Consider the following 16,179-nt stretch of genomic DNA (forward strand, 5'->3'; position numbering starts at 1 on the left):
GTGTTTACATCCTGTATAATCTTTGACATGTGCGTAGGTGAGTTTGTGAGGCATCGTTTCTCTCAGAGGGATCTGAACAGAAGGAATATCCTCTACATCATAAACTCTGCTCTGGACTCTTTAACTGACAGCCTGGAGTTTGCCGTGTCTGATGCACTGGGCAAATCTGGACCCACTCACAAGTAAACCTTGCGCTTTGAAATGTTGTTTAAAAAAAAAAAATATATATATATATTTCCATTGGCCATAAATAGTTTTCTCAATGTATTATGGAACATCACACCTCCACACATACTGTACACTTGAATGGCATGTTGTTTGTGTATATTAGGATGTGTAATATTACTCCCTTTGTCAGATTGGAGTTTAGCTGGGCCAGTGTGGAGCTGACCAGGACTCAGCATATCATATGTGAGAGTCAGGGGTCAGTCTCATTAACCATCCAGAGGAAGGGGAATGTGCAGGACTCGTCTTATGTGACTGTACAGGTATTGCGTATAGCTTTATTTGTTTATTTGATTGTTTTTTTATTCTTCTGCAGAATATATATATATATATATATATATATATATATATATATATATATATATATATATATATATATATATCTTTTTTTTTTATCTCCATAGGTGAAAGAACTAACAGCATCTGCTGGAAAGGATTTTATACCGGCTTCATCTTTGATTCAGTTTGACCCAGGTAAATTGAAACACTGGGATTTTCTTAGGGTTTTCCTAAAGGGGTGGTATAATGGCCTTTTCATAAGATGTAAAATACGTCTCTGATGTCCCCAAAGTGTGTATGTGAAGTTTTAGCTCAAAATACCCCACAGATATATTTTTTATAGCATGTTAAAATGATCACTTTTTGAGGGTGAGCAAAAACACCGTTTTTGTATCTGTCCCTTTAAATGCAAATGAGCTGCTGCTCCCAGCACAGGGGGCGGAGCTTCAAGAGCTCTTGCGCGTGTGTTAGCAGCTCTGATTACCTCACGCAGACAGCACTGAAAATTTCAAAAACTTTTAGCCTTTTATGTTCAAACCGGAGTTGGACAATGATGGAGAGACTCGAGAAGAAGTGACAACATGTAGAATGCAACAGGACATTTCTGAATGGTTAGTTGATGAATTTATGTAGCTTATGTGGAATTCTTCTAGTCATTGATTAGCATATTCTGTCATGATAATTTATAAATCACGTTCTTGGGGTGGAGGTCTATGTAAATTAAGTTAGAAAAGAAAAGTGAAATCATAATCAACCACCCCTTTAAATAAATAAAATAATGAATCAAGATGCTACAATAAGATCCCACAGAAGATAATTCAATGCTTTAATCATTGCTAACGTGTCCTTGCGTCTTTTCTCAGGGATGGTCAGTCGAGTATGGAGAGTGGAGATTGTTCAGGATTCTTTAGAGGAAGGTGATGAGAAATTTGAGGTTACCTTGGTATCTCCGGTGGGTGCAGTGCTGAAAGACAAATCTAAAGCCACCATCTTCATAAAGGACACAAAGGGTTAGTGCAGATTGCCCATATATTTGGTTGAACAGTTCCTTTAATGAATATAGCAATAATTTTGATCCTACTTTTTTCACGTGATGATGAAACGTCACGTAATGTCTGTAAGGTCATTTGTTGGGTGTTTCTAAAGGGCAGTGCAGAGAGAACAGAATCAAAGCAGGAGCTAGTATTCAAGGCCAGGAGGTTGAGCCAGGCCCGTACCCTCAGCACGGCTCCATCCAGGTGGAAACATTACCCTTCTCTCAGGGCTATATCAGAGGTGATGGAGATATAACAGCTGAAGCTCCCTCCACTGCAAAGAAAAGACTCAGAGTCTTTGGGAATGGAAAAGTGGTAAGTTAGTATCAGAATATACACACATTATACATATACATATATATATATCATCTGACATTTTCTATCTATATATCTATCTATTGGTATTATTTATGGTATAAAATTTGCATACTATGTAGCCTATGTTATACTACAGTATAAAGGTTTTTAATGGCTTTTAAATATTTGGAGTTTTCATTTTCAATTTTAGTTTCTATTTCAAAATATAATCTTCTATTCCTTTTTTAGCTTTATTCATTTAAGTTTTAGTAATTTCAGTACTTCTAGTTATTTCTCTTAGCCGCCATGGCAACATTTATTTAATTTTTATTAAATCTAAATTTTATTTGTTTACACTATATATTTTTTTTCTGTATTTATATATATATATATATATATATATATATATATATATATATATATATATATATTAGGGCTGTCAAACGATTAATCGCGATTAATCGCATCCAAAATAAAAGTTTGTTTTTACATAATACATGTGTGTGTACGGTGTATAATTATTTTCTATATATAAATACACACACGCATGTATATATTTAAGAAATATTTGCATGTATATACTGTGTATATATATTTACTGTATATTATATATAATTTATATTATATATAAATATTTTATATATAAATAACACATTTTCTTAAATATATACATGCATGTGTGTGTATTTATATATAGAAATTAATTATCCACCGTACACACACATGTATTATGTAAAAACAAACTTTTATTTTGGATGCAATTCCAATCGCGATTAATCGTTTGACAGCCCTAATATATATATATATATATATATATATATATATATATATATATATATATATATATATATATATATATATATATATATATATATATATATATTCTGAATACTCTAAAGCACTTTCATCCAGAGGTTCAGCCTTCGGAAATCATTCGTCAAGGATCTGATGTCATTTACAGAGTAAGTGGAATAAAACAATGGCAGTAGAGGAGATGTGTAGCTGCAGTTGTGACTAGATGTATCTGGGTTATATCCAAGAACATTATTGATCTTAAATGATGATACTATAATTTTGTTATTATTCTTAACATCATATTCATTTTATCAATAACTTACAGTATCACGGCATGGTATCGATGGCGGTGGAGGAGGACAACGCTGACTCCATGACTGACAGAAAGGCACAGGTGCAGGTGACCAGCTGGGGGCAGCAGCGCGCTCCTTCACTCAGGACAAAACTACAGCAAACTGACAGAGTTCTGCAGCCTTCTGGGACTCGGGTAAGAGTTCTGTGAGCGTGTCTTGAAATCATCAAATTAATTTGAGTAATCTTGTGCAAATAAACCTGCGTGTTTGGTTGTCTCTCTCCCAAGCCTTCTTCTAAACCCTGTTCTCCAGAGCTCAGTGGCTTCCTCCATTACAACGACAGCTCAGGTCAGATGTTTCACTGTAATGGAGTCTCTTGGAGGCCCTGGACACCTACTAATGAGGTCATTCACATTCATATTTCGATTAAATCATGATGACTAGATCTTCAGTTTCTACATTTCATGAGATGATTTGAATATTTGTCTTTTCTGTACTCGCTCAGACTGTGAAAGCACAGAAATGTCCTCGAGGATGGACGTACCACAACGACTACTGTTATATTCTGAGCACAGAGCGCAAAGCCACGTGGAGCGCTGCGGTGCGGGCCTGCAGAGAAAGGTGAGACAAAAAACAATAATACCACCAATTATGACTTATAAGGCTGGAATACACTCCAAGACTTTTGTCCCGATCTGCAGTCTGGATGAGTCGACGGTAGTTGTTAATGACTGCAGTCTATTTAAAAAATATTGAATTAATTTGTTCATTTTTTTTTTTTTATCAGTTTGAATAAATGATTCAACGACTCGCTCATTAAGACTTCATTTGTTTCATTAGTGATGAATCAGTGTTTTTGAACAAATCTCTTGAATGAATGATTCTATGACAAACACATTCGCTGTGTCTGAAATCGAATACTTCCCTACTATGCGAAAAACAGTATGGCAACAGAGTAGTTTGGCGGAATACATAGTATTCGAAAAACATTAGCTGAAAAGTCCCCGGATGACCCACTACTTCCGGCGAGATTCTGAAGTTAGCAAACGATGGACACTTTACTATCCCCTGAGGCCACGGAAGAGAATTTATGAATGAAGTGAAGCGACGAAACCGATGCCGGTAAGTCATGTGACAATAACAACATTGCGGATGTAGTACGTCCCGATTTCATTCATACTATATGGAACATATTTTTTATTGGTCGAGAAATAAATTCGCATCAAATGTAGCACCTACTCAGTATGCGATTTCGGACGCAGTGATTCTTTTAAACAGTGCCTTGTCGCCTCCTGCTGGTGTAACGATGCAATTGATACAATCTTTATTTGAAGCCTCAAGTTACTTTCAAAAGGTGATTTGTTACCATAGACGTCAGACTATATCTGAATTATAAACTTTTATCACAGTACTTCTGTGATAATTTGAATTATCGTAACACAGAAATAACGATAACGTGTGGTTGAAACATGACAACTGAACAGCGCCAGTGCAGATCTGAACGTTCGCTGTGATCGTAGCTACTTGTCAAAGGTTTAATAGACATAGTTGAATCGTTGTCATTTAGGAATAAGATTGTGTGAGTGTTTGAATCGAGATCGCCATATTTGAACGATTAATCGTGCAGCTCTATGAGGAATTGATTGGATGGTTGTGGTTTGCTATTGGTGGATCTCATGTGAGTGACAGGTTGTCCCGCCCTCGCGCCAGTAAACGCGTCATTAGAGAAGAGATGCCGCTGCAAGATGGAGGGGAAGTTATTTTGATTAAAGATTACGAGGAACATGAATAATAATAAAAAAAAATGATGTGCACGAATAAATAATTTATATAAACACTGTAGTATTCAATAAAATATAAGAATGGTCAAGTTTGTGACTTTCATGTTGACTAACTAAATACCTGTTTCCTCAAGCTTTAATGGAAACCTGGTCAGTGTTTTGTCAAAAGGAGACATGGACTGGCTGTGGGACTTCAGTGAAAGAAAACCCTTTTGGATTGGTAACTTTTTTTGTGAATACTTTGCAGTCAGTGTGATTACGAGTGTTATCAAGCTGGTTCTTTAGCGCAATACGATTTAAACATGAACTCATCGCTCTGTTTTTTCTTGAACCACAGGTCTGAATGATCGTGAAAGTAAAGGCCGCTGGGAGTGGGTGGGTGGAGAGCCTGTCACTTACACCAACTGGAGGCGGAGCCCTCCAAAAAACAGGAAGAAGGGAACAAGGAAGTGTGTCCTGGTCTGGAGGAAGACGAAATGGCAGATGCGGGACTGTAAGAAAGGAAAGGGACACCGTTATGTGTGTTATGTTAAAATGTAAGACTGCTCACAGCATGTGAGGGAACTTTCTCACTCTTCAGTGCACAGTAATCATGATGTGGTTTGATTCTGCTGAACAGCACCGGCCACATTAACAACTGTTTGCTGTCAACTCACCGTTCTTTAGTCCAAGGGTGACGTGACCACGGCTGTGTCTGAAATCACACTCTTGAGTAGGTACTTATTTTGAACAAGTAATTATTAAAAAAAAGTACATTCTATAGAGTATGAATGTAATCTGGAAGTACTACATTCGCCATGTTGACATTATCATGTGACCTACCAATTGTGTTGCTTCACTGTCATTCATACATCCTCTCCTGTGGCCTCATGGGATAGTGAAGTGTCCATCGTATGCACACTTCAGAATCTCGCCGGAAGTAGGTCGTCATCTGGGTATTTCTTCCCTACTCTTTTATGAGTAGTGAATCCTGACATACTTCACATACTGATTTTCACATGCTATATAGTAGGGAAGTGTGCGATTTCGGACTCAGAGGACCGTCATGTGTTGTAATGTAAATGTAATATATGCTACTCGATCTCTATGTATTTATTACTGTTTGTGCTCTGTATGTCGTGGGACCGATTTTCAAGAAATGGTCTTAGATTTTGAAGCTATGTAGAATTTTTAGCTAGCATTAGTATTTTAGTTCACTAAATAATTGCTATATATATATATGTATATATATGAATAAAAATTCCTGACATATTAATGACATCTGAAATTAATGCTCTATTATTTTGATTTCTCTGGAAATTATTACTAACTAATAATTGTGTCCGAGACTGAATATACATCTTTGAAGAATTACAATAAATCTTAAAATAAATAGTATGCATATAGTTAATAACAAGAGATTAACATATACAAACTTTGATAAGCAATGTTTTTATTTTATTTTTAAGAACTCTACCATTTGAAAGTTTGGGTTCAATAGTTTTTTTTTACTAAGAAATTATTTTTTATTCAGCAAGGATGCATTTTACATCGTTACAAAAAATGTCTATGAACTTCCTATTAAAATCATGAAAAACTACAAAAATATTAAGCAGCACAACAGCATATTAGAATGATTTCTGAATGATCATGTGACACTGAAGACTGGAGTAATGATGCTGAAATTCAGCTTTACGTCACAGGAATAAATTTCATTTTTAAAATATATTCGAGTAGAAAATGGTTATTTAAAATGTTTATAATATTTCACAATATATCACTGTTTTTACTGTATTTAACATTCAAAGGTTTATGAAATAAGTGTCTTGTCTTTGTGTAAATATTCACACAAATTAGGCAACCATGTTATGCTTAAATAAATCAGTTTATTAAAAGTTCTTAACCAAAATGAACTACAATATTATAAAAGTTAACATAAGATAAAAACACCTTTATCCCATCGTTACGTATAAAATAAGGCACTATTCAGTGTTCTGCCAAGCAATATACAAAATATCATACAGATAAAAACTAAATGACAAAATGTACAAATCCAAATATGAAAAAAAACATTTCATGTGCCCAAATAAAGTCAAGTTCCACCATTTACAAACAAATGACATACATTTGGATCTCCAGTGTCCATGATTTCTGTGCACATTGAAAAACTCAACATGGGTGACAATATTTAAAGTGGCTTATTTTAATAATTGATCAGGGACTAATTTAATAATAATAAAAAAAAACATAGATATCACACACCTAAACCAACAAAAAAGGCCATGAAACATTTAAAGGAGTTCTTCCCAAATACAGGAATGGTTTCACATTTAGCAGCTTCACCCTCTGGAAATACAATCAAATCTTTTAGCAGCTCTGCCGTCCAAAAACAATCGAAACATTAAACGATTTAAGAGAAAATCAGAAGCAGAGAACAGAAACTCATCCCTCCAAATGAACAAACGCACCGTGGGGTCGGAAGACAATCCATCCCTATTATTCTTTCACTTTTGTTAATCTTGTTAGTCTTAATTAGTTAGTCATCAAATATATTTGAGCCTACGGAGTGTTTTGGAATATTTTCTTCTAAGTTCGGTAATATTGTTCTCTTTTGGCTTGAAAATGTGCAAATGTACTGTTTGATACTGCCACACACACACACACACACACCCTAAGTGTAGAAAGACATGTTCCAAGAGAAGGCCATTGAACATCCAGTGATCCAGAGGTCTCAGCGTCCACGCTTCATCAGTAGCGCTGTGTGTTTCTCACACGACACCTGATGTCATAGAAAGCCGTGTTCGTCCAGTCCTTTCACTGAAACGGGGTTCCATTTTGCAGTGGGTTTACTGGAAGCGGGAACTGAAAAGAAAAAGAACATTCCATCAGTATTATTATCAGACTAGTGTTAAAGTCCAGCTTTATTCTAGGTGAATCTGGCAGCTCAGAAGAATGTCTATCAGTAAAACATCTATACAGTGTTGGGTAGATTACGTACAGATTGTAGTCTGGTACAGATTGAATGAAAATTGTAGTTGGTAATGTAATCTGTTACATTACACATTTTAGGTAATGTATTCTGACTACTTTTAGATTACTTTTGACCCAACTCATTTATCCTTAATTTGAATAGGACTATCTTATTGATAGTATATTGATACAAAAATACAAAAGAAAGAAAGGGATTCAGGGTTTCTCAAACTCTGGTTTGTGAGGGAACTGCAGGGGGTTAGTGAGGTCATAAAAAGCAAAATCATGGAAATGCCAAATGAAAATAAGTAAATCCAAATCAACATACTAACAACACATTTTATTTGTTTAACTGCATGTCATGTGACCATTAATCAGCATCAGAGAACCTGATCTATCCATCCATCTATATTACTACCATCCATCCATCCATCCATCCATATTACTACCATCCATCCATCTTACTTCCATCCATCCATCCATCCATCCATATTACTACCATCCATCCATCATCTATATTACTACCATCCATCCATCATCTATATTACTACCATCCATCCATCCATCCATCCATCCATCCATCCATATTACTACCATCCATCTATATTACTACCATCCATCCATCATCTATATTACTACCATCCATCCATCCATCTATATTACTACCATCCATCCATCCATCCATCCATCCATCCATCCATCCATCCATCTATATTACTACCATCCATCCATCCATATTACTACCATTCATCAATCCATCTATATTACTACCATCCATCCATCTATATTACTACCATCCATCCATCTATATTACTACCATCCATCCATCATCTATATTACTACCATCCATCCATCCATCATCCATCCATCCATCTATATTACTACCATCCATCCATATTACTACCATCCATCCATCCATCCATCTTACTACCATCCATCCATATAACTACCATTCATCCATCTATATTACTACCATCCATCCATTCATCCATCCATCCATCCCCTATTACTACCATCCATCCATCCATCCATATTACTACCATCCATCCATCTATATTACTACCATCCATCCATCTATATTACTACCATCCATCCATCTATCCATCCATACTACCATCCATCCATCCATCTTACTACCATCCATCCATCCATCCATACTACCATCCATCCATCCATCTTACTACCATCCATCCATCTATATTACTACCATCCATCCATCCATCTATATTACTACCATCCATCCATCCATCCATCCATCCCCTATTACTACCATCCATCCATCCATCCATATTACTACCATCCATCCATCTATATTACTACCATCCATCCATCTATATTACTACCATCCATCCATCTATCCATCCATACTACCATCCATCCATCCATCTTACTACCATCCATCCATCCATCCATACTACCATCCATCCATCCATCCATCTTACTACCATCCATCCATCTATATTACTACCATCCATCCATCCATCTATATTACTACCATCCATCCATCCATCCATCCATCCATCTATCTATCTATCCATCCATCCATCCATCCTCCATTTGTCTGTCTTTCTGTGTATCTATTTATTGAAATAGAAAAAAATATAAATTACTACATATAAATTAATGCTTAATCAACGTGCCACATTGTAACTTAAGACAATCACTAATCTTAATGTTATTTTATTTTTACTATTTATTTTAGCAGTGCCTGAAATGATCCCAGTAGTTTATGGTTTCAACCGCTACACATTAGCAGAGATGTACATGTATTTGAGACTCATTACCTGTGCTAGCTATGACTCTGGTGTGCGGTGGCGCCTGTGTTTCTGAAGGAGATGGTGACACTCTTTCCCCATAATCACTTTCACCAGATGAGGTGTGATCCCCGGCTCTAGAGTCGACCATCATATGAAGCCCGGGTCTCTTTTTATAGTACTTGGCACGGTAAGTGTCCGTCATGCAGTTATCCACAGAGAAATAAGTGGTGGGGATCCCAGGAGAGCCGACCACAGGTTTAGGAAAGATGGAGAACTTCTCCTCACCCTCACTAGCCGACAGATCATTCCTCTCCTGATCAGAGGAGCCAGACTTGGAGCTCGTGTCCGACGAGATCATGTGCGATTCAGTTGAGTTTTCCAGCCACTTCTGCTGGATGCTCTGGGACAGGGCCGAGCCGTTCCGGGGAAGGCGCTGAGGACTGGGTGGGCAGGGATCTTGCGGGAGGTTTCGTCGGTTCTCTGAACTCAAGATATGTGGTTTTGGAGGCAACGGTGGAGCTGCGGCGTGAGATGGAGTCCGAGAGGGAAACTGAGGAGGCATGTCAGAATGTGACGACGAATCCTCCAGCTCGGAAAAGGGACCGGCAAGGTCATCGGAGCTGTTCCACTCTGAACTGCTGGTCTTGGTGAAATAAGGAGGGATGGGGTTCCCATTTACCGCATGTGGTCGTTCTACCTCAGTCTTTTCCATCTTCTCCTTAGCAGGAATGTATCTAAAAGCTTGCCTTCTGCAGGAGGAAACATAGCTCTGTTATATTCAATAACTACCTTATAATTGCCCATATGATCCTTGAGAAAAAGAAGTGTGCTTAATTGTATTTCTTGTAGTGTACTTCAAATCTTAAAAGTATAAGTGTGGCTTAAATACATTTTGGGACAATGTGTTTATGGTTTTATGCAACTGACCATTTCTGTATATGGAAAGTACACAAAATAGCATGGAAAATATTCAAAGCTTCATGCATTCATATTTCCAAATAACTTACCTTGGAATAACAGGACTCATGGAACGATCATGTGCTTTCTTTTGGTAGTCACCTATAAGATAAATGATTAAAAACAAATGTTTTATGTATAGTTCCATGCATTCTTTAATGTGTAGTTATTTTTAAAATTACATCTCAAATGAAAAATAACGTGAACAGACAGAATATCTCCAGACAGACTGAGGCTGAATTGGTCTGATATGTCAACTCCCAGCTGTAACATTGACAGTGCAGACGTGTTATGTGGTTCAGTGAGGATGTGTCTCAGTGGGGCATCTGGCGGGCAGTGCTCAGCGGGGGCTTTGGGCCTGTCTGAAGTACACAAGTCCAAAGAGAAAGGGCCCAGGCTGGGCCATCCGGTTCAAACCAGCTTCTCTGTGCGCGCCACTGGCTTGTTAACAATGAGCTCAAGGGGTAAACGCGATCATAAAAGTGCCCATGCCATGCCAAGTGGTCAGAGAGCTTGGATTCTAAAGAGAAAACAGTAAAGCTTTCAATGTGTTGCTGTAGTGACCGCACCTTTAAATCTGACTAGCTGTCAGGTGGACTGTGGGACATATAACCACACAGCTGCATGCTGGGAACACATTCACAAGTCAGGGAAGACAGCACCACTGTGCAGAAACCTCAAAACAACAGTGCAGTTTTCCAAGGAATGATAGAACAGCTACTTAATTAAAGGTTTCAGGAAATCCAATTTTTTTTTTTTTTTTGACTTCAGTATATAAACTTTGAGACCATCTTTAATGCTAGTGCACTTCTAAAAGTTGACTAAATTAAATGTTATGCATATTTACACTCACTGGCCATTTTATTAGGTAAACCTGTTCAACTGCTCATTATTGCCAGCAACTTAATGCATTTAGGCATGTAGACATGGTCAAGATGATCTGCTGAAGTTCAAACTGAGCATCAGAAAGGGGAAGGAAAGGTGATTTAAGAGACTTTAACGTGGCATGATTGTTGTTGCCACACGGGCTGGTCTGAGTATTTCAGAAACTGCTTATCTACTGGGATTTTCATCCTCACTGAACCACATTCCACTGAGCCTAGAATGCTCTAGGGTTTACAGAGAATGCTACGAAAAAGATCAAATATCCAGTCCAATAACCAGACTGGTTCCAGCAGATAGAAAGGCAGCAGTAACTCAAATATCCACTTGTTACAACTGAGGTCTGCAGAAGAGCATCTCTGACTCTGAAAGCACAACACGTCCAATCTTGAAGCAGAAGAGCTACAGCAGCAGAAGCAACAATTCACGCAGGCTCACCAAAACTGGACAATAGAAGATAAGAAAATGATGCCTGGTCTGATGAGTCTCAATTTCTGCTGTAACATTCATATGATAGGGTCAGAATTTGGCGTAGACAAAATGAAAGAATGGATCCATCCTGTCTTGTATCCATGGTTCAGACTGGTGGTGGTGTAATGGTATGAGGGATATTTCCTTGGCACACTTTAGCATCATTTAAAGCCACAATCTACCTGAGTATTGTTGCTGACCATGCCTATCCCTTTATGATCAGAGTACTCATCATCTGATGGCTATTTCCAGCAGGATAAGGCATGTCCATGTCACAAAGCTCAGATCATCTCAAACTGGTTTCTTGAACATGTCAATGAGTTCATATACTCAAATGTCCTCCACAGTCTCCAGATCTCAATCCAATACAGCAGGGCTTTGGAATGTGGTGGAACGGGAGATTCGACAAATCTGCAGAAACTGTGTGATGCTATCATGACAATATGGACCAAAATCTCTGAGGAATGTTTTCAGAACCTTATTGAATCCATGCCACCAAGAATTAAGACAGTTCTGATGGTACTAGCAATGTGTACCTAATAAAGTGGCCGGTGAGTTATATAAAGAAACTAAGAATGAAAATGAAACACTAGAGGGAGCTAAAGATAAAAACTTCACATTACCGGGTCGACAAGTCCATCATAAGGATTTCAAATTTGTTTAGCTGTAAAAGTTCAGCGAGTCATACTTTGATTGCTATAACATCACATTAATATAATTCCCCCCCCCCCCCCCCCCCCAAAAAAAAAAACATACTGAAGCTGAACTGCAATACATTTCCATTTACTCTGATAATGCATACTTTTACAATAAAACATATAAAAAACAGAATAAAAAAAAAAAAGAAATTGGCAAATGAACTCTTTAATTAGTCTTACACTTCCTTTCCTTCATGGGATCGCCGGTTTGTCTGAATCTGAGCACAGTGGTTGCCCTGAGCTCAAGCCCACTGAGATTCAGCCAGCAGTGACTGTGTATATGTGTGTGTGTCTGTGTGGAGTGAGATGTATCAGCACACACTGCCTTTCCCTTCCTTCTGTTATTTTTTTCCCCAGCGCATTAACAACTAAATCCCTTTGGCTAGCATGCAATTATGAAAGGATTGGACTTTAGACCCCATTTTCTGTTTTTTCAAGCCTGTCGTGTTTAAGCTGTTAAGCCTCATGAGAAGAACCTCCATTTGGTGGCCATGACTTGCAATGTTGGAGCTGAAAACAAATAAATAAATAAAACACTGCTGAAGTCCAAAAGAAACCACCACCCCTAACATGACATTCTGGACCCTCCAAATGACGACTCCCTCCATCAGTGCAAGTTTAGGGGAGTTTTTCCCCTTTGTTTAATCTTCCACCAAGCAAATATTGGAAATCCAATTGCTTAGAAAAAAAACAGCATCTCTTTTCAAGAAGCCGCATGATTTGATATCATAATCTTTCATGTCTGCAAACAGTGAGGGATGATTGTATATGATAAAAAGTATTCAGTCTTCCAAACTCAAAGTATGAGTGATTCTTGCCTTAATAAACACCACTAATAAAAGATAATCGTGGTAAGATTCAATTTGTTATAAATGACTAAAATAAAACTGTGATGAATAACTTATGAGTAATATTCTGGTTGGTTAAATAAAAACGAGCACATCACCAGCTGGTGTCATAAAATCGGTGTTATTTTAGTATTACTTATATAAATTTATTAATATTTTGAATTAGCTTTTATTTTTTTCAGTTTTTATATTTAGTTTAAGTTTAAGCATATTTGTTATATGTGCTTGTATTTTATTTTATTTTTAAAATGTTTCTACTGTATATGGACTTATTTTTATTTTAAGTATTAGTTTTAGTAATTTTAGTACTCCAACGAAACTAGAAATGAAAACGAGAAATGTGGGCAACTAACCAAAATAATTTTTAAAAAATGTTTTTCATCAAAAATTACAATACTTTTTCTCAGCTTTATTTCAATTACCAAAAACAAACATTTTAATAGTTTGGTAACACTTTACAATTAGGCCTCATTTGTTAACATTAGTTCATGCATTAACAAGAACTAACTATTTGTATTTTTGCAGTATTTATTAACCTTTGTTAATGTTAACAATCACATGTGCAGTCAGACTGGTTTCAGAAGTTGAGGTAGAGCTCAGATCTGACTGAAAGCTCGGGAGTGGTGTTAAACTCGAACCATACGTCAACACTCAACGTTTAAACCAACATGAGATCACTGCCAGCTCAGCAGCCGAGCGACACACACCTGTTCTCTACGCTCCATAGTTGAGTGAATCAGGCCCAAACAAATCAGCAGCAAAATCCCATGGGCTAGAGGGCTTAGCTGGAACACACTGTTAGCTCTGGAGATTACAATTAAAAAGTGTGTGATAACATATTACCAGTATATGGTGTATGCATTACCAAGTAATTAATTATTGTAATGTAATTTAATTAGTAGAAGAAAGTTGATTTAGTAAAGAAAGATTACTCTTGATTTTTAATTTAATTCCAGTTATAATGTAAATGCATTAAACACTGTATAGACTATATAACAACTCTAAAACTAGTAAATTTAACATCAAAATGTAATGCCTAATGTTAAAATGCATGGTTTAATGTAACCTTCCTTTAAATACTTTTATACAATTTTAAATTATTTATTTGAAAGAATAAGCAGTTTCATGTCTATCCTTGTATTGTTCAACTGCTCAAGGTTGATATGGGATTTAGAAAGTAATTATGCAATAGTTTTTAAAGAGAGTAATTAGTGCAGTAAGTTGAACATGTACTGTAATTAGTAGCTAGTAATGAATTACTTTTTTAGAGTGACTTACCCAACACTGCGTATTACAGCTAAATGAATCTAGTAAAGTAATACTTGCAAATATATATTCGTATAGATATGAATCACATTAGACAAGGCTGAACTGGATCTGCCGACCTGCCAAAAATATTTCCTGATGTCTAAGAATAAATATTTTCCACAGTGCAACAAGATCTCTCTTAAATGCTACTTAGAGAACATCTCTTTATGGTTTTAATGTGCCATGCAGGAAATACCATGATACAAGCTCTCCACCATATTCATACTTTCACATTCACTGGGCCAAACATCAAAGTAAATGGACCGGGCCATTCTCAAAATAACAAACAGCCCTGTCTTCATTTAGTTTTAAGGATTAGGCCCATTTAGTTTACATGCAACATCGCATTAAAAACTAGATTTGCATTGCTGAAGGCAGCAAAAGAACAAAGATAAAGTTTTATGTAAGGATTTCAGACTTTGGTTCAGTGTAAATTACACATCTATGTCATGACACTCAGCAATGTCAGCATGCATGTGTGTGTGTGTGTGTGTGTGTGTGTATCTCTAGAGGGAGAACAGCGAGTCTCTGTAAAACCATTCAGAGCAAACAGCAGTCCTGACAGGAAGATCAACTGTCAGGGGTTCGTCTGTTCAACACACTGAACTATCAGCAACTCCCGCTGGTCTGACCTTTACAAGCATCTTATGGGATACGAAGCGCATACGGCACACTAAAAACTGAGCGCAGCACTGACACTGAACAAGAGGACTACAGAGACAATGAGACCGTTCCATTTATGAGCAAGAGAAAGCACATCCTGCCAACAGCTCTTAAAACCCCTCTGCCGTGCACAAACAAGGACAATGTTCAACTGCACTGTTTACTGAAAGCTTGGGTTGTTAACATGGGATTTAACATTTCCTTCCTTTGCAATACGAACACAGGAAGAGCTGCCAAAAAAAGTTCTCAGCATGCAAGTCACACTTAAAAATGTATGAATTTAAGTGCTTTCCAAGCAGCATCTTCAAAATAATTATTTTTGCGATCAGGTGATTTTTACTGGATCCAAAGTAATAAAACTAACTTGTGTGTTAAATGTTTAGCTGGTGCTGACATTTAATTCGATGTCATATATTCAAATATTTAATCATTTAAATATAATGTATTATAATTATTAAAAACGGTGTAGCTATCAATTATTAAACTATTTTAATCTATGTATAATTATTATATATTATATATAGTGTTTCTGAGACTGGAAGGGTCAGTTCATGTTGTCGACAGGTTGAGAAGATGCTGTTTTCAGCGCTGCGAAAGCAGATCTACTTTGCATTCACTTCAAAAGGATGAGCACCACTATAAGAACACTTTTTAAAAAACACTTTTTAATTTTCTTATATTATACATTGCACATCACTTAAAGGAAGACGCTGACTTTTTGGGACTTTAGCTTATTCACCGTATCCCCCAGAGTTAGATAAGTCCATACATACACTTTTCATCTCCGTGTGTGCCGTAACTCTGTCTGACGCACCCACCGCTAGCCTAGCTTAGCACAAAGACTGGAGGTAAATGGCTCCAGCTAGCATACTGCTCTCAGTGACAAAATAATGCACTGCTACTTCTGAGGAGTGATTTACTCCAACTCTGAGCGAACTCTCT

At 37.0% G+C, this 16,179-nt stretch overlaps 2 protein-coding genes across 3 annotated transcripts in view; one reads left to right on the top strand and one right to left on the bottom strand.

The window, feature by feature from the left end:
- frem1a (Fras1 related extracellular matrix 1a) overlaps positions 1 to 5,244 on the top strand; it is a gene marked incomplete at both ends in the record, with an annotated part of 29,705 nt that extends 24,461 nt beyond the window's left edge. The window contains 11 exons of the mRNA XM_081358497.1: positions 38 to 182; positions 359 to 488; positions 630 to 699; positions 1,368 to 1,514; positions 1,651 to 1,853; positions 2,750 to 2,797; positions 2,956 to 3,117; positions 3,211 to 3,327; positions 3,429 to 3,544; positions 4,839 to 4,924; positions 5,042 to 5,244. Of these exons, the coding sequence (XP_081214623.1) occupies positions 38 to 182; positions 359 to 488; positions 630 to 699; positions 1,368 to 1,514; positions 1,651 to 1,853; positions 2,750 to 2,797; positions 2,956 to 3,117; positions 3,211 to 3,327; positions 3,429 to 3,544; positions 4,839 to 4,924; positions 5,042 to 5,244 (1,427 nt within the window). The remainder of the gene's footprint in view (positions 1 to 37; positions 183 to 358; positions 489 to 629; positions 700 to 1,367; positions 1,515 to 1,650; positions 1,854 to 2,749; positions 2,798 to 2,955; positions 3,118 to 3,210; positions 3,328 to 3,428; positions 3,545 to 4,838; positions 4,925 to 5,041) is intronic.
- A 1,307-nt stretch (positions 5,245 to 6,551) lies between these two features.
- Positions 6,552 to 16,179, bottom strand: part of usp53a (ubiquitin specific peptidase 53a) — a 53,448-nt gene continuing 43,820 nt past the window's right edge. For both annotated transcript variants that reach the window (XM_081355951.1, XM_081355952.1), the window contains exons 16-18: positions 10,418 to 10,469; positions 9,438 to 10,159; positions 6,552 to 7,545 (exon numbers count right to left, since the gene is read on the bottom strand). In XM_081355951.1, coding sequence (XP_081212077.1) covers positions 7,469 to 7,545; positions 9,438 to 10,159; positions 10,418 to 10,469 — 851 coding nt within the window. In that variant the 3' untranslated portion in view covers positions 6,552 to 7,468. The remainder of the gene's footprint in view (positions 7,546 to 9,437; positions 10,160 to 10,417; positions 10,470 to 16,179) is intronic.

The sequence above is a fragment of the Scardinius erythrophthalmus genome (genome assembly GCF_964197995.2).
Source record: "Scardinius erythrophthalmus genome assembly, chromosome: 2".
Taxonomy (NCBI): Eukaryota; Metazoa; Chordata; class Actinopteri; order Cypriniformes; family Leuciscidae; genus Scardinius; species Scardinius erythrophthalmus.